The sequence below is a fragment of the Miniopterus natalensis genome, chromosome 14, assembly GCF_054644295.1.
Source record: "Miniopterus natalensis isolate mMinNat1 chromosome 14, mMinNat1.hap1, whole genome shotgun sequence".
Lineage (NCBI taxonomy): Eukaryota > Metazoa > Chordata > Mammalia > Chiroptera > Miniopteridae > Miniopterus > Miniopterus natalensis.
The window spans coordinates 20,937,272-20,961,654 of record NC_142094.1 but is presented as its reverse complement, the minus strand read 5'-3'; the positions used below and the strand labels follow the sequence as shown (position 1 = coordinate 20,961,654).

Genomic DNA, 24,383 nt, shown 5'->3' with positions numbered 1-24,383 from the left:
ATTGCCCCACTGGGCTCTGCAGCTGCTGAAGAGTGATGTCATTGGTACAGGCAATAGGGTCACATTAGGCATTTGGCAAAAAACTGTCAAGGGACAAAACAAGATAAAGGAATGAAGGATGGGGTAGGGAAGAAAAGAAAAAAAGAAGAAAAAAAAAAGCATCTCCAAAGCTAAAGCTTACTCTGGAGTTATTATATGCATTCTCTCTCTCTCTCTGCCAGCTCAAAAAACATCCATAGCCTTGCAAATGTTTATGACCTAAACGATTACAGAACAAGTGAAATGCAGACTCAAAAACCTCTTCATTGGTATCAACCTATGTTTCTCTTTGCCCAGAAACACAATGGCATGTTAACCTGATAGAGAGGGCATAAATTGTGGACATTACAGAATGTGGTCTGTGGAAGAAAGATAAATGCAAGCCTGAAGAGCCCCTTTTATTTAAATTTCATGGATTAATTTAACATAGAGAAAGCAAAGCCTCAACAGTCAGAAGTGGACTACTTACTTTTTAGGACACGAGCTGTTCCTGAATAAAAATAGATTATGAAGCAACTTTGGACAATCACTTTGTGGGAGAAGAGAAAATCTACTAGAACAAGACAATTCTTTTTTCACTTAAAAAAATGAAAACCCAGACCTCCAGAGATAAAATACAGAGTAAAACTCACCAGGTTAAAAATCAACTTATTCCTATGGATCCAACTAGTTGAATTCTTGTTTCTTAAATCATCAATTTCAAATACTCTAGAGATACCACAGCCTTAACAGAGTCCAAAAGATTTTTTTCTTTTAGGACATTAAAAAAAATTTTTTAACAGCCCTTTCAGTCAATGAGCCTCATGGGAAGCATGAGAAAAATATCCTTTACTCTTAAAGGAGAATGACTTGTTTTCCTTGCTTATTTAGGACACACGCCAATGGATTTCCATTTCACTGTTTAATACTGACCTTTAAAATGTTTCTGCCATCGAAGGATTCTCTTTCCTTGAAGATATATTTGCCGTCCGCCGTGTAGCTATTATACCTGCCTTCAGCTGTAAGTATTACAAAGATAATGTCAGAAGAGAAGCCTGGACTATTTATGTTTGTTTTCTCTTCGGTTTCTATAGGTACACCTAGCAAAATCTCCATGTACTATCTGGAAAGTGGCATAATATGGAGGAAAAAATCACAGTATTAGTCAAGAGACCCAGTCTCTAGTCTCAGCTCTGCCATCAACACATTCTACATATATTTATTCATTCAACATTGTCCAAGTAGTCATTGTACCTTAGCTATGTAACCAGCTATATTCTTAGTCAAATATGTCTCCTCTATGGACCTCAGTTCCTCATTTACAAAGTTACAGGATAAGACTAGGTGATCTCCAAAGGTTCCTTTTATAAAAGCTGAATGTATTTTTAAATATATAAAAATACACAAAAGTTCACACATTAACTAGTCAAAAGTGCTGGCAACCACGCTTTAAGATGATTTTAGGGCATCCCCTAAATGACGAAGACCCTTTTAGTTGCAATCAAAGGTATCCCAACAGATATTCTACACAGAAATGCAACAAATCTATGACCTTAGCCTCATCAAAGCTGCACTCTAACTCCTTGATTTAATTTAGCTTGCTTATCCCAAAAGATGTCCTTAAAGTATAGCAAAAAAAGAATATCAAAGGAAAGGGATAACGGCAAAGAAAACATAAAACACCTTAGTCTGTGTCCCTTTCAAGTAAAAATTCAAAACAGAGAAGAATCCAGGGTATGGGAAAATCAAAGCATCCTCAAGAATTATTTAACTCTGAAGATATTTTCCAAAATATCAATCCTTTCCTGCCCACCAATACTTTAGAAAATATTTGCATTTCCACTTTTGAGTATGGTCTTTTACTGTATATAGGTATGGGGACTGCCAAGTCAGAGTTGATAAAATAGATAGAGTGCTAACCTCATGAACATAATATATTTTAGCTAGCCCACTGGAATTCTACATGGGTAACTTATAGAACCATTTCTCTAATGAGATGTATTCTCTTAATCAAAGGTCCCAATTCCATCGATATTTTACAACTTAAAAATAGGTTTCCTGTTAGGAGGAGATGTGGAATTTTAAAGTAAATCATATTAAATAAATATCTATAAAAAGCAATAATCATAGCTGAAGTTGAAATGTTTAATGATAGTTTCAAAATCTGTAAGTGGTGTTAGCCTTTAGGGAAATGATAACCGAAACCACAACGAGAATGGCAATAATAAAAAAGATCATAAAGATGTAGGTAAATTAAAACCCTCACATACTGCCAGTGGGAATGTAAAAAGGTGCAGCTACTTTGGAAAACAGTCTAGCAGCTCTTGAGTTAAACATAAGAGTTTTCATATGACCCAGTAATTTCACTCTTAAGTACAGACCCCAAAGAAATGAAAACATATGCCCACACAAAATCTTGTATGTGAATGTTCATAGCAGCATTATTCATAACAGCCAAAAACAGGAAACAACATAAATGTTCATCAACTGACGAATGGATAAGTAAAGTGTGGTACATCTATACAATGGAATATTATTGAGCAATAAAAAAGAATGAAGTATGATACGTGTTATAACATAAATGAACCTTTAAAACATTATGCTAAGTGAAAGAAGCCAGTCACAGAAGATCACATATTATACCCAATATCCAGAAAAAGCAAATTTATAGAACAGAAAGTAGACTGATGGTAGCTACTACTGGAGGGTTGGGGGAAATTGGAGTCACCGCCAAAACGTATGGGGTTTCTTTTTGGGGTGATGAAATGTTCGAAAATTGATTGTGGTAATGGTTACATAACTATCAGTGTACTAAAAGTCACTGAATTATATACTTTAAATGGGCGAATTATGTAGTATGTGAGTTATATCTCAAAGCTGTTGTATTTAAAATATTTGTAAGTAGGAAATGGTCACTAAACTGTGAACACAGAACATTTTCTTATATGAAGCTCTAATGCTAACTGAATATAAATCTGGATGCACACAATTTAGAAGATACAGATTCCTATATAATTCAACTCTTATGTCAAAAAGTTAGGTAAGTGTAGGGTAGAGGGGGTGAATAAGGAATATAAGGGGACATCTGTAACACTTTCAACAATAAAGATAAATTAAAAAATAAAATAAATAAAATAAAAATAAATGTAATGTGGGACCTGGATAGGAACCTGTAAGAGAAAAAGAACAATAGGTAAAAACTAAGGCAATACAAACAAAATGTGGACTTTACTTAATAACAATGTATCAATATTGGTCCACTGGCTGTGACAAATGTACCTTGATAATGTAAGATGTTAACAATACAAAAAACTAAATGTGGGTTACACAAGAACGGTCTGTACTATCTACACAACTTTTCTGTGAATCTAAAATTATTGTAAAATAAAAAGTTTATTAAATATAAAAAGATAAACAAAAAAGAGATTAAAGTGGGGGATGGTATAGCTTGTTTGCTTGTTTTAGTATTAAGAATTTATTATTATAGTATTCACTAACTTTAGGCAGACTGGATAAAATGTTCTCTAACATGTTAAGTGAAACAATTTAATGATTTCAGTTTAATTTCCTGTTGCACTGAAGTCCATTCTAGAAAGAAAAAATAAAAACCATCAACATACTTTATATTAAAGGTCTGAATCTCAAAAGCAACTCTGATCTTCAGCTGGAAAAACAAAGTGTCTCAAAATGCATCCTGAGTCTACTGAAAGTTTATCATTCTTAAAACAGCCTGCCTTTATAAATTTAAATTAAATAAAATTAAAAGTTCACTTTCTCAGTCCTGGCCAGCATGGCTTGGTTGGTTCAGCATCGTCCCATGCACCAAAAAGTGGCAGGCTCGATTCCCAGTTAGGACACATACACGACATACCCAGGTATCGGGTTCAATTCCCGCTCAGGTGCATGTAGGAGACAACCGATTGAAGTTTTCTCACATTGATGTCTGTCTCTCTCTCTCTCTCTCTCAAATCATTTTTTTAATGTGATATGGAAACACACACAAAAAGTTCACTTTCTCAGTCTCACTAGCCACCTTCAAGTGCTCAATAACCACACGTGGATAGTAGCTACCATGTTGGACATAACAGATACAGAACTTTGCTATCATCACAGAAAGTTCGAATGGATGGTATTAGATACAATATATCTTCTAAACCAATAAATTTGGAGTGTATTCTAGAGTTCTGAAACTATGTCTTTACATCATAATGTTAAAATGCACACCTCAGAGATTTGTTTCCAAAAATTAAAATGGACTTTCCAGAACAAAATAAATATAAATTCCTTTAAATGGTCCCAGTGTGCAAGCTACATTATAATATGTAAATATTAAATATTCCAGAATTTTTTTCCTAGAATCCCAATATTCTTTTGCAATACTACTGTCCAACTGAAAGAAATGTAATCCCTCAGAACAATAACAAGTATAGAGCTTTGGATCCTGTTAACGACCCAAACAAAAGTCTACAGGCTTGACTGAGCCATTTGGACCTTTTTTTTATCTCAGTGCTCCCATAGGTAAAATAGTGATTTATTTAGAAAAGTCTTAAATAAAATACAACCTAGCATCATAAAACAACATAACTAAAAATTGGGTAGCTACATACAGTATCTCTTAGTCCTACAATGGCTCTAACCAAATGGGGTTAATATTAAATGACTTCTAGTTGGATCTTTGGTATATATCTGAGAGAATTAAAAGGATGTACTTTGACAAAAAGGGATAATCAAACTGTCGTAAACTACAAATCTACAAATAATCTATGGGTTGAGTCCTGATGCAATCTTCTTTAAACCTTTATCTTCTAAAACCAAGCAGGGTGACTCAGTTGGTTGGAGCATCATCCCATTCACCAAAAAGGTTGCAGGTTTGATTCCAATCAGGGCACATACCTAGGTTGCGGGTTCCATCCCCAGTCGGGGCGTGTATGGGAGACAATCAATCAGTGTTTCTTTCTCACAAAATTTTTTTTCTCTCTCTCTCTCAAATCAATAAACAATAAACATATCCTCAGGTGAGGATTAAAAATATATATATAATTAAAAACATAAATAAATAAAGCCAAGGTCAGGGTCCTAACAAAGGAAATAAAACCTAAATATTGGGCTTGTCCTCCCTGGCTTGCTGTCTTCCCAGCCATGGAGTTCACCTGGCTCCCCGCATGGCTGGCCCTGCAGCCAGGAGCCAGGACCCTATGTGCCTTCTCCACCACCATGTCTCCGGCCACTCCCACCTGGAAACCAAGTCCATGTACAACAAAAAGAACATCCAAATCTGAAAGGCCACTACCTCCTAGGACAGGTAAAATGGCTGTAGACCAGGACTGGCCTAGTGTTTACCCTGTTGCAGTATCATTTAAACCCTCTGCAATACCTCTTCTTATTCAAAGGGGTTATCCAGTAAAAACGGGGTGCCCATGGCAAAGGAGGGAAATCTAGAACTTTTAAAGATCCCCAATTTTCTACATTTGACTCCTGCAGCAATTAAAAAGCACTGTGGCCTGGCTGGAGTGGCTCAGCGGTTGAGCATCGACCTATGATCCAAGAGATCGAGGTTCAATTCCTGGTCAGGCAGGGCACATGCCCAGGTTGCAGGCTCAATCTCCAGCAGGAGGTATGCAGGAGGCAGCTGATCAATGACTCTCTCTCATCACTGATGTTTCTATCTCTCTCCCCCTCTCCCTTCCTGTCTCTGAAATCAATAAAAAATACATATATTAAAATAAATTAAATAAAAAGCACTGTGGCCCAGCTGCTGGCTCAGTGATTGTCAACCCATGAATCAAGAGGTCACTGGATTGATTCCCAGTCAGGGGACATGCCTGGGCTGCAGGCTCGATCCCTAGTAGGGGACATACAGGAGGAAGGCGATCAGTGATCACTGTTTCTCTCTCATATCAGTGTTTCTATTTCTCTATCCCCCTCCCATCTTCTCTCTCTCAAATCAATAATAACATATTTTTTTAAAAAGCACTGTGAAGCTCTTAAAGACTGCTGTGTTAAGTGGCTAGCAGCACTAGACAGTAATGAGAAATACCAGAAGCATTTTCCAACTGAAATTGACACAGCTGACTATGTTTCATCAGGACCATCTATTCAAAATTCCAAAGCAGGAGTAGTAACCCAAAGGGTTAAACTTTCCAGTTTGAATTTGGATGATCATGCAAAGAAGAAACATTAAACTTGTAGGAGAGTAATACTGCAAGACCACTAATGTGGTTACCATCAAAACAGGTGCCCTTTAAAGAGACAGAATTATGATCATGCAATGTATCTGCTAATAGTTTTATACCACGAGTCTTGAAAACTGAGGAAAGGGAGAAAAATAATACTGAAGCAGACTAGTAAGTATATATATAGACAAATAGCTCCTCAGAAAAAAATGCTGGAAACACTTCTCCAAATTAAAACCACAGAGAAAAACCTGGAAGTAAATAAAGAAAAGCAACTTGGTGCTAAAGAAGCTGAAGATTACAAAAAGTCTGTTGTTTGTCTTAAAAATGAGGTGGACAATGAAAATACCCTTTCTCAAAAAAAACGAAAAAATATCCTTTCCCAGTACAAAGAATCAGTGAAGAGACTATTAAATTTGGTGTGAATTACATAGAAAAATACGTTTAATTTATGAATTTTATGATCCATATATAATTATCTAATTTGATATAAAGTTGAAATATTAAAAAAACATTGTCTTACTTCAGAGTTAAAATTACTCTTTTCATATTAATGTACAATGGCAATGATTATTGACAAATTTTCTTATTTATACTCTGGGCAATTAGACTAATTAAATCTCTGTGGTTTTCTCTGGTTCTAAAATGTTTCAATGTTATTACTACCATTACAGCTTTAGAATGTAAATATATATTAAATATATATAACATATATAGTTATTTTGCCACTTGCTGTGTTTGTTTCCCTACACATTAGCACTTATTTGATGCACTTATTTATTTATTTATTTATTTATTTTTATAATCCTCACCTGAGGATATTTTTTCCATTGCTTTTCAGAGAGAGTGGGAGAGAGAAACATCGATGTGCGAGAGACACATTGATTGACTGCCTCCCATACTCACCCTGACCACTGGGGCCGGAGATGGAGCCTGCAACTGAGGTATGTGCCCTTGGGCGGAATTGAACCCGGGACCCTTTAGTCAGCAGGCCGATGCTCTAACCACTGAGCACCGGCTAGGGCTTATTTGATGTTTTTACATTGTAATTTCTGTTATTTGGGAAGCTAGGCCCAGAACCCAGTCCCACAACTACAGTTCAGTGCTTTGTTTTCTTAACTGCTACCTACTCAATGCATTTTTGCAGATGACAATTCTGATTAGAAATAGGTCCTTGGGAGCCCAAAAAGTTGGCTCCATCCCTCTATTTTGGGGTCTCTTTATATTGATTCAATTCTATTTAGTATCTTACTTTCTATTTTCTGGGGCTCACTCCTCCAAACCCACGCTCACAAAGAGGTGGAAATGGAGATTAACTGGTATTCATGTCTCAATTCCCCAGTTACAGCTTCCACAGCTCAAGAAAGAGATGAGGTATAAATAAGGACCTGGAGTTTAAATGGAGTAAATAACAAAATGAGAACTGCCCTAAGAAACATACCATTCAATTTAGCTGTCAATTCAGTATTTTTAAGTATATCTGTAAAGTAATTTCTTACCACTTCCAAAGTGGTCCACAAGTGAGTAATTTAAAATAAAAACAAAGGAATTATTGAGTTAAAAAGTCTGGCATTTTGGTGCTGGTATATTTAAACAGTATATTTAAATGTGTTAGAGAAGCTTTCTCTTGGGGAGTAAGGGTGGAAAGAAAAGAAGGCCCTTTTTGAATGTTGAGTTAAAACAAGGGTTTTGGGGGTTTTTTAATATATCTTTATTGATTTCAGAGAGAGAGGGAGAGAGAAATAGAAACATCAATGATGAGAGAGTCACTGATCGGCTATCTCCTGCACACCCCTAGACTGGGGATCGAGCCCGCAATCCGGGCATGTGCCCTGACTGGGAATCGAACCACTATCTCCTGGATCCCAGGTTGATGTTCAACCGCTAAGCCACGCCTGGCGAGGCAAAACAAGCCATTTTTATATGAAGGCTCAGATTCCACTAGGGAAAAAAATTATTTCTCTACCCCAAGGTTTCTCAACCTTGGTGCTGTTGACATTTTGGACTGAGTAATTCTTTGTTGGCGGTCTTTACCGTGTGTTGTAGAGGGTTACGCAGCATCCCTGGCCTCTACCCACTAGATGCCAGCAGAAACCCACCCCTACTCCCCTAACTATAACAACCAAAAATGTCTCCAGACAATCCCAAATATCCTCTGGGGGACAAAACTGCCCCTAGTTGAGAACCACTGGTCTAACATTTACTAACTAATCTTTCTTTCTTCTTTCAAAATGAGCAGCAAGTATTGCATGGGATATACCTATACTAAAATAATTATTCATTCTTTACTTAAACTTTACCTGGGCATCCTGTATTTCTATTTGCTAAATCTGACAACCCTATGTATGACAGAAATAAAAGATTTGGAATGCGACAATCTCGTGCTAGATATGTCCCTGCACATTTCCACTGTGCTCATTTGTTAGCTTTATCAAATAAAAAACAAAGATATATTAGAAATTACTTGACAGCCCATTCTATTTAAACTCCAGAGGTGATATTATTCGCCCTTACTAATGACAAACTGTGCTACAGTTCTATGGAAGACTTACCATTGGGGTCTTTCCTGAGTAGAGTATTCATGACGGTAGCATGGAGTTTCACACTAGTCCACTCTTTCATTATTAGCCCAGATGCCTGAAAACGTTCCAGCACTCGATCAACTAATTCCTGCAGCCTGGCAAAATCGAGGAAAGAAGTATAGAAATGTTAGTAAACCCCTGAACCCGATTACTCATTCAACATTTATGAAGCACCTGCTCTGGGCCAATCACTGGACAAGGCCCTGCATAAGAGGAAGAATAAAAGGCTGCAGTTCCTACTATCATGAAGCTCGCAGGCTTGTGGAGATGACAAACATGGAAACAAACAACTGCAAAGCATGACGGTGAATGTTAAGGGAATGATCAACTGTACATGGAGAGGGGGAAGTTTTCACAGGAGGTTCAAACATGGTCTTGAAGAAAGATAGAAGTTTATCATTTTGGGAACTGAGCTCAAGAAGCCAGGCTCAACAGAGTTGCCTAAAAGGAAGTGCTTTATTGGTTCATCCAGTCACAAAACCAAAAACTAGTGAGGCTGATCAAGAGGGGTCTGGTACAACTCTAAGACATTTGCTCATTGGGAAGGAGCATGCATGTGAAGACCCCAATAGCACTGACACAATACCAGGGCTTCAACAAGGTGGAAGTACAGTACCAATAAAGACAACTACATATAAGAAAATCCACAGGCTGTAATTTGCATGACTGATTCCCCTTATGGACTCACTTCAGGTGGCTCTAAGCACTACAGGTTCTGCACTGGATGAGCTCTACCTCAGTGGTGGCCACTCATTCTAATACTTCCACCAGAAGCAATTCTTGCACAGTAAGTTTTCATTCTGTTCAGGTGTTTTGCTCAACAGCTTGGAGAATTCCCTTTAACATTTCTTGTAAGACCAGTCTAGTGATGAGAATTTCTTTGGCTTTTTTTTTTTTTTTTTTGTCTGGAAAACTCTTTATCTCTTCTTCAATTCTGAAGAACTTTGCCAGTAGTTCCAACAAGAAGAGTCATTATCCCAGCAAGTATGTGGTGCAGCACATCTTGGTCCTAGGCCTCAGGAAGTAGCCATCTTCTGTGACCACCCACTCATCTGATGATAAAATTCAGCCTGTGGCTTTCATATACTGTGCCAAAATGTCCATCCCGAGCTCAAATAAGCTCTCACTAAACATTGGCACTGACTGGGAGGTCACATCAAATGACAGAGCAGTGCAGGGGATGAGCGCAGGGAGGAGCCTGGACTTTTCAACCTTTCCCTTTGCCTTTTTTGAGACTTGTGCTGCATGCTAATTGACTTCCCTGGCTCAAAATAATCTTTTATTAGTCACTAACGTGCTAATAAATAACAGATTTTACATTTTTTAGATTTTTACATTTTAGATGTACTAGTGTCAAACATGACCTCTTTGCTTGGATTCTAGTAGCCCTGAGACATGTATAGAGTTCATGAATCTTCCACTGCTTCTTGGGCCATGGCCCTGTGGTAAGAAGTGAGCAGCTTCTCCTTAAGCAGGGCTGGATGGATTTAAGTGAAATGTAGGTCAAGTCCACCTTGTATGGTCCATTTGTGGGCGTCTGCCTCTGGCAATCATTCTTGCTGCAGCAGCTGAGCTGCTCGAGGCCTATCTCAAAGTGAACAACAGCCTCTGGTGCCCCTATCCCCCGGCTATCATTCACTCACTTAGCTGTGGGCAAAACCACTTTTCTGCTTGCACTGCATTCACTGCGGGACTCATTTTCCCCTAGATACTGACTTAGGAGCCCAAACGATTCTTTTCCCTTTTATGGTTTTCAGGTTCCAAAGTTCCAAATTAATCTTAAAATTATAATTTCTTTATCTTAATTGTTTTTATGAACTACTGTCCGTTAACCAAAGAATACTATAATAATAAAATAAATGCCCATGTCGCCTCCACCAAACTTCAGAAATAGAACACAGGACTGGGACTAGGGCACAAAATTTAAGATATCTAAATATGCAGTAACCTAACATGTTTTTATATTTTTTTCATGTTACTTTTTTTTTTTTAACCTATCTTTATTGATTTCAGAGAGAGGAAAGGAGAGGGAGAGAGAGAAACATCAATGATGAGAGAGTCATTGATCGAGCCCGCAACCCAGGCATGTTCCCTGACTGGGAATCCAACCCCGATCGCCTGGATCCTAGGTCGACGCTCAACCGCTGAGCCACGCTCAGCCGGGCAATATTTTTAAAAATCAAAATTAATGCCAAAAAAATCTACAGTGAACAGAATACCAAAATTGTGAATGAAGATGTGGTATTGCCGAGTTCCTTCGCCTCGGACTCCAGTACAGCTTGGCATGAAACAGAACATTACAATATACCAGTGCCTCAGGATGCTCTCTGCTCTAGAGATTCCAGTGACTCCCTGCTGCCTGCCCCAGCATCTACTGGAGCAGCCTCACGACCCCAGTACTTCAATATGCACATTTTCTCATCAGGTTTTCTCCACTTAGCAACTTGACAACTGCAGCTTCTGTGCCTCTTGTTCCGAGCCACAACAGCCACTTCCTCCCTCCCTCCCTCCACCTATGCAATCATAGCATCCTTCCAGGTCAGGTCCCAATTCAAATCCTATTTTCCCATGAAGTCTTTATAACTACCCTAACACCCCCTGCCCCAGTATCCGTGAGCAGTGATTCTGACCTCGGAAATGCTGCCCCTGCCTATAAGGTGTGCCGTAGTTAGGAGTTTCAGAAGTGGTCCCTTGATGAGAGAGTCATTGATCGGCTGCCTCCTGCACACACCCGACCGGGGATCGAGCTCGCAACCAGGGCATGTGCCCTGACTGGGATTCGAACCGTGATCTCCTGGATCCTAGGTTGATGCTCAACCGCTGAGCTACACCCAGCCAGGTGAGAACTGACATCTTTATGAAACTAAGTCTATCACTGAACATGAGTGCCTCTCAATTTATTTGTAATTTTCTGCAAAAAGGTCTTGCACATACTTTGTTATATTTATTCCTAAGTACCTTATGGTCTTTGTTGCTACTATAAATGGATGGTATCTTTTTAAAATGATGTTTTGTGTTTGTTATGGGTGTACAGAAAAGCAATTGATTTTACTATACTAATTTTACAGTCAATCACTTTGCTAAACTCTCTTATTATTTCTAATAACTTGATAATTGTAGATAACCTTGTTTTATTTCTGATCAGAAAATGTGATTTGTAAGATACCAACTCACTGAAATTTATTAAGTCTCACTTTATGATCTACTATGTAATCAATTTGCTTCAACTGTTTCATGAGCCTGAGAAGAACATGAATTCTTTAATGCTGAGTATATAATTCCAGAGATGGCTATTACATTAAACTTGTTAATTGTTCAAATCTTCTGTATCTTTACTAATTTAGTAGCTGCTTGATCTTCCAATAATTGGAAGATATGTTGCAATCTCCTCCTATAATGTTGGGTTTCTCAATTTCTCAATAAAATATTAATTATACAGATTTGGTTTAATCTACTTTGAAGCTGTTCTGTTTGCTTCATACAAGTTTAGAATTATTACATCTTCCTGGCAAACTGAACCTTTTATCATTATGTAATAGTCCTCTCTATTGCTAATAATGTATTTTCCCTTTAAGCCTCTCATGTTTGATAGTCATTCTGTTATGCTAACTTTCTTTTGGTATCTGCCTAGTATATCTTTTTCCTTTCTATTATTTCAACTGTGCGGGGAGAAAAAAACTTTCCTTTACCCTTCAAGGTTCTTTTCACTGGTCTTATAATTAGATCTACATGAGACTGATTAATAAGAGAAAATAATAAAATTGACCACCACATACAAGAGGTTCAAAGACAGAAGGGGAAAATTTTATATATAAAACATTTGGAACTAAGGATGAGATAAGGCACCCTGGGGCTTCAGAGGGGAGAAAGGTCGTTTGCAGGACAATAAGAGCAGATGTTCAGTAATTAGAAGTTTGCCCTGCCACAGACAGGTCATAGAAAGTTATTTCTGGTGATAACTCTTACCATGGGCAAGGCCCCTAATTTAAATTCTTTAAGAAATAGGTAAAAGTTTCTCATGAGCCTGCAGGGTCTCCATTGCCTTCAGCTCAAAATAATCCACATGCCAAAGTAGCACATTGTGGGGAGGCTGTTCTGAACTTCACAACTTCATGCTGTGGATGTCTCTCTTGTAAAGAGCATATAACTGAACTTTGTTTATATCTAATCTTACAATACCTCTCCTAAATGGTGAGTTTACTTCATTAACATATAAGTATTATATGTGTGGACTTCTTCCTGCCATCTTCTTTTTAATTTCCACTCAATTCCACTTCCTTTCTACATTACTTACCCTTATTGGAGGTGAGTTTGTATTTGTCCCTTTTTCTGTTTCTTTGGAATTTATTCCCACTATTTTCAGACTTCCTTTTGAAATTTTACTATGTACATTTAGCTTAACAAACTTAAATAATATCTAACAACCCTCTCTCAAATAATAAAAAAGGTCTCTGAAGTACTTCAACTCCAGAATTCCGCTTAGTCCTGACATGCATGCTGTTGGCTGATGTTTACATTAGGTGAACAATGTTAATTCTGTCATTTTAAAAAGCTCCCAATTATATGGACAATGTTTGCCATTTTATGTATTCACTGTTCCTTTCTCCATCTCCTGCTATCCCTTCTTGCATCTCAAACTTTCTGATTCCTTTTCCTAACTATAGCCTTTAGAAGTTCCTTTACTGCGCATATTTCATGGTGATAAATTCTCTGAGTTTTTGTTCATCTAAAGAAGTCGTTATTTCACATTTGTTTTTAATTTTTTTTTCTGAATATGCAATTCCAGGTTGACCATTATTTTCTCTAGAAAATATTCTGCTGTCTTTGGCTTCTGCTGTTGATACTGAGAAGCCCACTGTTCTTATAATTGTCAATCCTTTTAGGTAACTTCTTTTAGGATTTTTTTCTTTGTCTTTGGTGTTCTGCAGTTCCATTATGATTTATCCTGATACGGATTTCTTTTTATTTATTTTACTTGTATTTAATCTTTTTCTCTTACCTATTGTTACTGCCTCAACCCACACCCCTCTAATTTTTTCACATGGCCATCTCACGTCATTCTACCTCTCTCACGTCATTAGGCTTCATCCATGCCTGGAATCTGCCAGGCTTTTTCTTGCCTCCGGGCTTTTGCTCTGCATTTCCTTTTCCCTAGAACAAAAGGTGAAGAAAGCCTTCCCACCTCCTTTGCCCATAAACTCCTTTAGACCTCAATTCAATATCAATTTGTTAGAGAGGCTTTTCCTGCCCTGCCCACATGCAGGCATGATACTATCTCTCTCTGGCCGAGCACCATTTCCCCTGCCTCATCTCACTCACACTTTGCAGTTACATACTTATGTGTTATTTGTTAACATCTGTTTTCTCCATTGGTCTGTAAACTACACGGGGACAATGGCTGTGCCGGGCTTTATCCACTATTCTATATTCACAGCCTAGCACAGTGCCCGGCACAAAGTGGGAATTCGATGAATGTCTGTTAAATAAACAAATGAACAAATGCAAACCCAACTTCCTCTACATGCATACAGTGCTTCTAGAGCGGTACTTGCTATTTATCCCCTTCTCCTAAAATGCTACTCCCTCAGCCTGCAAACTCCTTATTCAACCAAGAAACCTCTCTGAAGCCTTCCTTTACAAACTGTGCCCACAGGACACAGTTTTGCTGCCCACCAACCCACTCCTAGAACTTCAATCATAGCCCTCATCCCAGCGGACCCTATTTACCCACATCTGCCACCTGCTTAAGACAGAGCCCTAGGGTCTACTGCACCTCACATACAGGGCAATCAAAAAACCTGAGGGAAAAGGGGACTAGAAATGCCCTGTAGGGTAAAATAACTCATGGTGCTAAGTCTCTGAGGAGATGAGAAGGAATGGGGCCATTCCTTCTTATCAGGAAGGAGACCAAGTAAAGGGATTAGCCTCATCAGAGATAATGTATGGCATTCTTCATAAAGAAAGTGAAACTGAGTGGGATGGGTATGATGAAAATAGGTGGATTGTGAAGGAAAAAGTGAAGAGGTTGATGAACTGGTTTCATGCGCTCCATAAAATGTGAGAAAGCCATTCTTCTGAGAGGGGCAAGGGTGGAGTCTTGAGAGAGTGACAGACAGAACAGAATAGCCAGTGTGGTCAACACTTAAGTCTCAGCAATAGCTGACTACTAAGTAATGAGTAAAAGGTTGAACACAAATTCCTTACCCAGTCATGCTTTAACAAACCCATGGATGCATCAGAAGTGCAGCTACACTGTCTTAGCTGTTTCCAGAGGGAAAAAATCTGATCTCAGTGGCTCCCTCCTTGTAAAGGTCAGGCACTTCACAGACACATTCATTTTAAGTGAATTTTAGATTCAAAATATATGAAATCACACAAAGAAAGCTGTGTTTGTATTTTTATTACAACATGGTCTCTCCTTCATGCCTCTTATACTGAGCTGTGTCTCTTCACATAGAGAAACAGGAAAGATGGAAATGTTCCTTAAAAACAGAGTCGTGTCTTACTTAATTCTGTATCAGTTTGCATGGCCTTGCAAAACACTTTGTACAAAGAAGGCATTCAAATAGTTTTAATATGGAATTAAATAAGAGGTGTACAAGTCCCTCAGACGCTATAGATTTGGGGAGGGGAATTTATAAATCTTTTTGAAGTGACACAAACATGTCTCCTGTGGAGGAGGAAGGTGCAATAGAAAAGAGAAAATAGAGCAGTAAGAGGTGGGAATTATTCAAAAATGTTCTTCGCTGATCACACTACTGGATTCAGTGGACATTTCACAAAACCTTCCAACTTAACAAGGCCTTGACCACAGAAAGTGTTCAAAATTTGTAAGGGCTGGGCCTGTGGGAAAGTAAAGGGTGCTTTCAACCTTCTGAGCCCTTGGCCTTCCATTAATGTGGGTACAAATTATGTCTGCGCACTGTCTTCAAAAGACATCTAGCCTCTATAGCTCTTATTTTTCTTCCAATTTGTAAAAAAAAATATATAAATGGAGCCACTTTAAACGGAGTCAGAGCTGCTGCCCTCCCAGAGGCACTGCCTTGCGTGTCTTACTCCTCAAATCTTTGGAATGTTAAAACTGCAAAATAACCTTTGGAGTGAGCCTAAAGCAGCAACACTGTAGACCAAACAACTATTTGCAAAGATAACAAGAAAGCATATATTATGAATACTGTACTACCAATTAAATTCTTTAGAATTAGGATCACAATGTTAGCTTATCTGCACCTATAGAAATGCCTTCCTTCTACTGATGTAATTGATGTGATTACCCTTTCCCTTGCCTTCCTTATCAGGAACACTATTCAGGTTACTGCCTGAATCAGTGCTTCCCAAACAGCTATTCTTTTGGACCGCAAAAAAATGCTTGCTGCCCTAGCCGGTTTGGCTCAGTGGTTAGAGAGTGGTCCCTGAGGAATGAAGGGTCCCAGGTTCGATTCCGGCCAAGGGCATGTACCTTGATTGCAGGCTCAATCCCCAGCCCCAGTGGGGTGCATGCAAGAGGCAACTAATCAATATGTCTCTCTTATATCGATGTTTCTCTCTCTCTCCCTCCCCCTCCTTCTTCCACTCCCTCTAAAAAATCAATGGAAAGAATGTTCATGGGTGAGGATTTTTTAAAATAATAGCAAACATTTTTTTTTAGGTAGGTTTTGATGAGTTAGTATGTGCCAAGTACTGTTCTAAAGCATTTTGTATCGATTAATTCAACCCTAATAAGCTCCTAAAGTTTATACAGTTATCATGACCATTTTGTCTGGGTAGTCGCTAGGTCTGCATTATTTCACTTTTGTAACCAACATCCTAAAATGCCATCCGTCCTGTCTCCTGTTATCCTCGAAAACATGAAGGAAGCACAGAGTTCCATAAAAGCTAGACTGCTACGGTCAATATACACCATCCAAGTAACTAAATAATTATCAAACTAAAATACTTTTTCTGACAACAAATTCCTCTTGCAAGATATCAGCTTACTATTTTTAAAAAAATGAAAGAATTTACACACTCTTTGCAATAATAAGATCGCAAAGAAAAGGAAGCAAAACTAGATGAACTTCCAGAGATGCTTTTAGCTACCCCTTGGTTGAAACAAAGACGTGTTCCAGAAACTTACCTGTTGGAGCCATCTTTCATATGAACTTTGGCATAAAGAACATCCACCATGCCAGGATCATCATTCATGTATTCTATCCCTTCCATCTCTACTTCCAGGGGTTTGCCCCCAGCAATGTCGCTGCAAAGGAAAAGCCATTAGATGTTTATAATTTAAGCTAAGAGGGCTATTATATTTTGAAACATGGCTAATATACATAGTCAAACTACAAAAGGGAAGTTGTTGGGGTTTTTTTACTAACAGTATTATATAACCAACCTTCTAATTTCAAAATTAATACCTGTTTAATGAATACAAACTAAAAACACTAGCATTTCTGAAGTGGCACCAGCATTCTCTAAGAAAACACCAAGCAATGACAGTTCTGATTGACAAAGACATTTACTATGTTGCCCATCTCTGAGGTTTTGCATCATTATTTCTACAAGTTGCAAACAGTACTTCACTCATATAACAATGATGGGAGGTGTAGGCTAATATCAAATCTTTATGAGCAATTTGACAATATTTATAAAAAGCCTTCAAGAAGAGAAACCCTTTGCCTAGACAATTCAATTTATAGGAACTAACCCTAAGGAAATAATTATGAGTTCAGCTACATTTGCAACGATAGCTGATAAAGGACAGTTCTTTGCAGTATTCCAACTGATAAATGAAGAAGTAATGATGGAATTAGCGTATGATCATTTTGCAACTCCTGATAAAATAATGTATCTAAGCAAGATCACCAATGGTTGCTAAAACTTAGGCAAAAGGCTGGAGAAAATACAGAAATCCCTCTAAACAGTGGATCAGGCTGCCACTGATCAAGCTTTTCACACACACACAAAGGAAACCACCAAACAATATGTGCCTCCTGATATAATGCAGTAATAATAGGATTTTGACTGATGCATTGTTTGTAGTAGCAAAAGACTGTCAACAGGCTAAATGTCCAATAACATAGGACTGATTAAATAAATCGAAATACTATGAGCAATAAATAAGCCATTCATGCCTAAGGAAGCTTTTTAGGTAATCACTATCTTTTTTGAGGTGTGTTTTTTTTAATTATGTTTTTATTGATTTTTTAGAGAGAGGGGAGAGGGGGAGGGAGATAGAAACATAGGTGAAAGAGAAACATCATCGATCAGCTGCCTCCTGCACGCCCCCTAGTGGGGATAGAGCCCGCAACCCAGGCATGCGCCCTGACCAGGAATCAAACTGTGACCTCTTGGTTCCTAAGTCAACACTCAACCACCGCGCAACACCAGCCGGGCTAACTTTTTAAGTTTAAAAAAGTACACAACACTGTGCATGCTATACTACTATTTATGCAAAAGATAGAGGTAAGAAAAATATATATACATATGTATTTTCTTGTACATGCATAAAATCTCTGGAAGAATACAGAGAAACTGCTAACATCTGTTGTCTTTAGAAAGGATAGCCAGGTGCTTGGTTGGAGAGCAGTGGGAAGAAAACTCTTCAATGCATACCCTTTGTACCTTTAAATTTCTGAACCATGTAAATTATCTATTAAAAAGTTAAAATTTTTTTAAATATGCAAAAGAAGCCAAACACGAAAAGTTTATATACCAAATAATTCAATATATGTGACATTAAAGAACAAGCAAGATTCATCTATGGTAACAGAAATGGGAACTGCAATTACTCCTTGAGTAAGTGACTCTACTGGAAAAGACGCAGCACGAAGGAACTTCACGAGGCGGGGGCGATGCTCCACATCTTGATTCGGGGGTGGCCACATGGGCGTACGCAGCTGTCTTAACTCATCAGCTACACTTAAGATCTGTGCATTTTATTCTAAGTAAATTAAACCTCAAAGAAAAAATACATATATGCATAGGAAAAGCGTAGCAGAATATACTCCAAAGTGTTCATGGTGATTATCTTTAGGTGGTAAGATTACAAGTGGTGTTTTTGTTTATCTGAATTTTTGGCTTTTCTAAAACAAACACTTATTACTTTTATGTTAAGGAAAGTCCACCATCCTGCTTTCTTCCCAGACTCCTTAAATAGACTTACACTTCAACCAGAAAAGGCTTTGCTGTGCCAGGCTGAAACCCAACTAAAAACCAGTTCATCACACACAGCCTCCCCCAAGCCCCACAAGGCCAGGGACTCTATCCATCTTGTCCTCTCCTATATCCCCAGCACCTGGCACAGGGCCTTATATGAAATGGGCACTCTATACATCTCTGGTAAACACTGACTGGATGTTCTGCTATAAAGGGAGAAGCTGCTCTGGACAATTTTGAGAAGAACGTGGATACATGTTATATTGTTACTGAATAAAATGGGTGCTAGGACCCACCAAAAGACAATTCCAAAATGGCAAAACAAAAAGTTCTCTTGATATTGAACTAAAGCCATAAAGGACTTTTTGTAGCCTAGGAATCCTAATGTTGAAGATTCCCTTAAAACTTCAAGGCCAAGAAGGGAGTGGCAAGAAATATTCAAAGTGATGAAAAACATGGAACTACAACCAAGACTACTCTACCCAGCAAAGCTATCATTTAGAACTGAAGGTCAGATACAGAGCTTCTCAGACAAGGAAAAGCTAAAGGAGTTCATCACCACCAAACCAGCACTACAGGAAATGTTGAAGGGTCTTCTTTAACAAGAAGCTAAAGAACAAAAGAATCTGATGAACTCAATAGATCCAGAGACACTGACGAATGTAACAGACGATCATATTTCAAAGGGAAGACGGAAGGGGGTTTAGGGTGGGAAGAGATTAACCAAAGAAGTTATATGCATATATGCATAACCCATGGACACAGACAATGACGGGGTGAAGGCCTGGGGAGGGGGTGGGAGCGAGGTGGAGGGGGTCAATTGGGGGGGGAAAATGGGACACCTGTAATACTTTCAACAATAAAGATTTTAAAAAAAACTTCAAGGCCATATTGATGCACAAGACCAGAATTTTTCTCAGTAAGAAACTAAATAACTGAACTATGGTAGATATTTGAAAGAGAAAAATTACAGCCCTGATCATAAGTATCCTATAACTATCTCTAATAAGTGGGATATTCCAAAAACAAAAGCTGAGCTTTGAACTATTATCTGAGGCCTATAGCTTCAATCACCAATACAGTGTATCTCCATTCCAAGTAACAGCCAAGGAATTCAGTATGAAAGACTGCCATTCAATCCTATCAAAGTACAGTCAACAAAACTTATTTTAAAAGATAGTTTAATACTAACAATACATTCCTCTACGTTTTTCAGCTTAATCCTGCACAGTTGGATCACCAGAAAGCACCATACCATTAGTTTAGTTTCCCACTAATATGTTTTGACTGGGTTAATATTGAATGTTATATTCTCAACTTCTAGAGGTCAATACAAGAAAAAGCAATGTGAACAATGTTCTTGCATCTTCTGCAAAACTGTTAAAGACACTGCTTATACAACCATTTTTCTTGAATTGAGAACCAGAGAGTTTCTCTCCTAAAAAGTTGTTATGCTCCTTTTCATCAGATAAGAACTGTAAAAACTGCTGTGTCTTTCTGGAATTTAGTTCAAGTATACTGGTGCTCGAAAACAGTACTAAATGTTAATGCTCAAGTCCAATCATCTTACCTTGGTTTTCAGGTAGAATTTTCTCCCCATTCCACCTTTATGGTTTCTGAGCTCTCTGACTTTAACATTTCTTTTGTATGTTAGTCATTTATGTCCTTGCTATAAACTACCTCAAATCCTTGGAATTCGATGGGATACCAAGAACAAAAAAAATGAAACAGGATCCACAGCCTGCCTTATGAATAGAAACAGAAAGTCTATTAACCTATCCCTAGGATTTATCAAGAGGGAGATTAAAGAGCAGGAGAGAAATCCAATGGTTTGCCTGATAAATGCTCTTTGTCTTGGTGACCAAACTATTCCACCTGGAACACCAGTGAGCGTATTTTTCAATTCGGTGACATCTGAGGCAATAATTAGGAACTAACATTTGCCCACGGGTATTCTTCCTCCTCTTCTCTCCTCCCTCTTGTCCCTTTCTAACTTATTTGGTTTAACCTCAGGCCTACTGGGAACACTTAGGAACCAACAGAGTGATGCTGCAGCTACAGAAGTGCTGCCTATTTGTCGGACTATATATTCAGAGCCATTGCACTGTTTGTGCTCTATATCTCACAAAGAAAAGTCACAAGGGACACATTCAGAGCTTCAGCATTTCCTAGACACTGTGAATAATTCTATAGAGCTACATGAGCCTTTAGCCTAAGAATTGAAATCAAAGTTCTGTTTCTTGTTGGGTAACATCCTTAAACTAAAAAACTACCCCCAAATTTAAAACAAATATTCAAGCATCCATTTCTTTAAAACACCGATATAGTACCACAGTTTTAATTAAATTCCAATATAGACACATTTAATACTTTAATTTTAAAAGCCATCAAATTAAACTACAGCAAATTATACACTGATCTATTCATTTTCAATGTTTTCATTTTTTATATTTTAATTTGAGATCTTTACATCATAAAAGGTTCAGGTTAAAAATGCCATTGTTTACTCGAGTATAAAGGCTAACATCAAAAAGAATAAAGGGAAAAAAGGTCAAATGATATATTTTACTCACCAGAGCTGTAATATAAGTACCTTTTTTTAAAACATATCTTTATTGATTTCAGAGAGAGGAAAGGAAGGGGGAGAGAGATAGAAACATCAATGATGAGAGAGCCATTGATCGGCTGCCTAGCCCGCAACCCAGGCATGTGCCCTGACCGGGAATCGAACCCCGATCGTCTGGATCCTAGGTCGATGCTCAACCGCTGAGCCACGCCGGCCAGGCAAAAGAGATATTTCTTCTTTCCAGGAGAACAAAGCACTCCTAACCAGTCCAAACAACCAATTCTGATTCTTGTCCTCCTTCTCAGAAATAAATTAATTTTGCATTGTATACTTTTTAAACACGTGTATGTGGCAGAGGAGAAGGTGGGAGAAGAGGGTTGGGGGGCTTGTTTTACTTGCTGTTTTCAAATCTTTCCAGCTTCTTGAAAAGAGCATGTTCAGAAAATTTTTGCCTGCATTGCAGATTTTTGGCAGGGTAACTTTGTCCTATTTCAAAAGCTTTGCTGAATTTGAAAAACTACAATTACTGTTTTCATCCTGTCATGTCAAAAATTCTTAGGAACTATCAAGGCTGCCCTGCATTGCCTATGCACACCAACCCCAATAAGCTTTGAGGGCTTAGATTTGGCCTTTAGTCACAAAAGACAGCAAGAGACATAAAAGAGAGGAACTCAGCTAAATCCTCACATAGCTCAGAATAAACCCTCTGATTAAAAACCTGTGACCTGATTATTTTCTTCTTCTTTTTTTCACTTAAAAAGGAAGTTTATTTAATGAATGTTTGGTATCTTATGGAATCTCCAGGATTCTGAGAAAATCAGATTCAGGGCTAGACAGTCAGGAATAATAGGCAAAAAGCAAAAAATTGGTTAGTGAGGAAAACACTGCTGCTGCATCTTAATCTGCTCAGTCTGTCATCAAAATACCAGAGACTTGGTAGCTGAAACAACAGATATTTATTCTCACAGATCTGGAGGCTAGGAAGTCAAGATAAAGGTTCTGCCTATTTGATTTCTGGTGAGAACTCTCTCTCTGGACTGCAGGTGGCTGTTTCTCGCTGTGTCCTCACACGGTGAAATGATTTTTCATAAGGAGGGAAAAAAACAAAAACCCAAATACCTCTCTAAACAAATATTTTATCTATCTTAAAAAAAATTTTTTAGGATTATTCCAATGGCAGCCAAGAAAATGCAGCTGCTTTCAGTTTTGTTTAGCAAAAAGGTAAAGTATCAAAACTCATTCTTAAACCAGGTAAAATCGCTCTGCTTTGTAAGGTAAACCATACAGTTTTCTTTCATGCAAGGAAAATTGTAAGTATCTAACTACAAACACCAAATTATTCTGAGTCCCAAGTAAGACTAAGAGAAAACGGTTTTGCTCATTACTGAGCAGACAAGACAAAGAAGTATTCCTTTCTGTTTGAGATTCAGAAAGAACAGGCAGACTGCAAACCCAATCAACTTATGGATTTTGCTAAAAAAAAAAAAAAAAACACATTTTATCTTCATAACAATTAATGGAAAAGGAGAAATGATCCACAAATAAGTCATCATATTACACAGTTGCATACACAATATAACTAGGGGGAAATTTTTAATCCTTTTACCTTGTTTTGCCTAATGAACCAGATAACCCATTTCTTCAAGGCAGTGATACAACAGTATGGGACCTGAACATTGTAATGCATTTTTTTTAAATTTATTCAAGTGAGTCAGTTTTTCTTTCTTCTTTCTTTCCCTTCCTCCCTCTCTCCCTCCTTCTCTCTCTCTTTCTAAATCCTCCCTAGAGGTCATGCTGAGGGGGTGGAGGATGGGAGGAAAGGGAAGGGGAGGGGGGGTGAGAGGGGGAGGGAGGAGGGGGAGGGAAGAGAGAAAGAGAGAGAGGGAGGGAGGGAGAGAGAGGGAGAGAGAGGGGGAGAGAGAGGGAGAGAGAGAGGGAGAGAGAGGGAGAAAGGGAGAGAGGGAGAGGGGGAGGGAGAGGAGGAGGGAGGGAGGGAGAGGGAACGAAGATCGGTTGCCTTCCCTACGTGCCCGGTGCCCGGTGCACAGGACATGCCCGTTGCACAGGACTACGCTCAACCAGCCGAGTGGCTCCCGCCTGGCTGAGTCAGTTTCCAACCTCCTCCAGCTCCTCATCAATCCTAAGTAACAGGCGTGAGGTGGGAGGGGAGGCAGGAAGAGATGCTTCTTTGAAATAAGGCTGTTGGGTCAGATGTCTGTGTAAATTAAAATTTTACAGTAAAAAGAATAACTCTGCCCCCGAACAGCAATGTTTTCTCTGAGCCAAAACATTTGCTAGGATAGCTTTTTGGTATCCTCACACTAACACACACAAAATTGCCTGTATTAAAAAAAGAAAATCAGAGTTTGCATTTCTGAAGTACAATGAAGACTTTCCTAGAGAATCATGTTGTAGTGTTGAGTTGCTGTGGTAAGCAGAAAACTGGCTCTCCAAAGATGCCCACACCCTACTGTCTGGAATCTATAAATAGACTACCTTACATGGCAAAGAGACTTTGGCAGATGTGATTTAGGTTATGGAATTTGTGATGGAGATTATCCTGGATTATCTGGGTGGACTCAATCAAATCTTGGGAGTCCTAAAAGCAGAGAACCCTTCCCTGCTGTGGCCAGAGAGAGACAGAGGTGACAACAGAAGGGTCAGAGAGATGCAATGTTGCTAGTGTTGAATACAGAGGAAGGGGACCACTAGCCAAGGAGTGTGTGTGGCCACTAGAAGCTGGACTTGAAAGGCAAGGAAACAGACTCTTCCCTAGAGCCTCCAGAAAGGAACACAACCCTGCCACACCTTGCTTTTAGCCCAGTAAAACCCATTATCAGACTTCTGCTCCACAGAACTACATAATAAATTTATATTGTTTTACACCACCAACCTTGTAGTAATACA

At 38.5% G+C, this 24,383-nt stretch overlaps 1 protein-coding gene and 1 pseudogene across 5 annotated transcripts in view; one reads left to right on the top strand and one right to left on the bottom strand.

Moving 5' to 3' along the window:
- The window catches only part of ASCC1 (activating signal cointegrator 1 complex subunit 1), a 75,204-nt gene that overhangs the window by 24,217 nt on the left and 26,604 nt on the right, over nt 1–24,383 (bottom strand). For all 5 annotated transcript variants that reach the window (XM_087824358.1, XM_087824355.1, XM_087824356.1 and 2 more), the window contains 3 exons: nt 16,890–17,009; nt 8,744–8,868; nt 952–1,037 (listed from right to left, as the gene is read on the bottom strand). In XM_087824358.1, coding sequence (XP_087680484.1) covers nt 952–1,037; nt 8,744–8,868; nt 16,890–17,009 — 331 coding nt within the window. The remainder of the gene's footprint in view (nt 1–951; nt 1,038–8,743; nt 8,869–16,889; nt 17,010–24,383) is intronic.
- Nucleotides 5,158–6,363, top strand: LOC107545827 (small ribosomal subunit protein mS35-like; annotated as a pseudogene).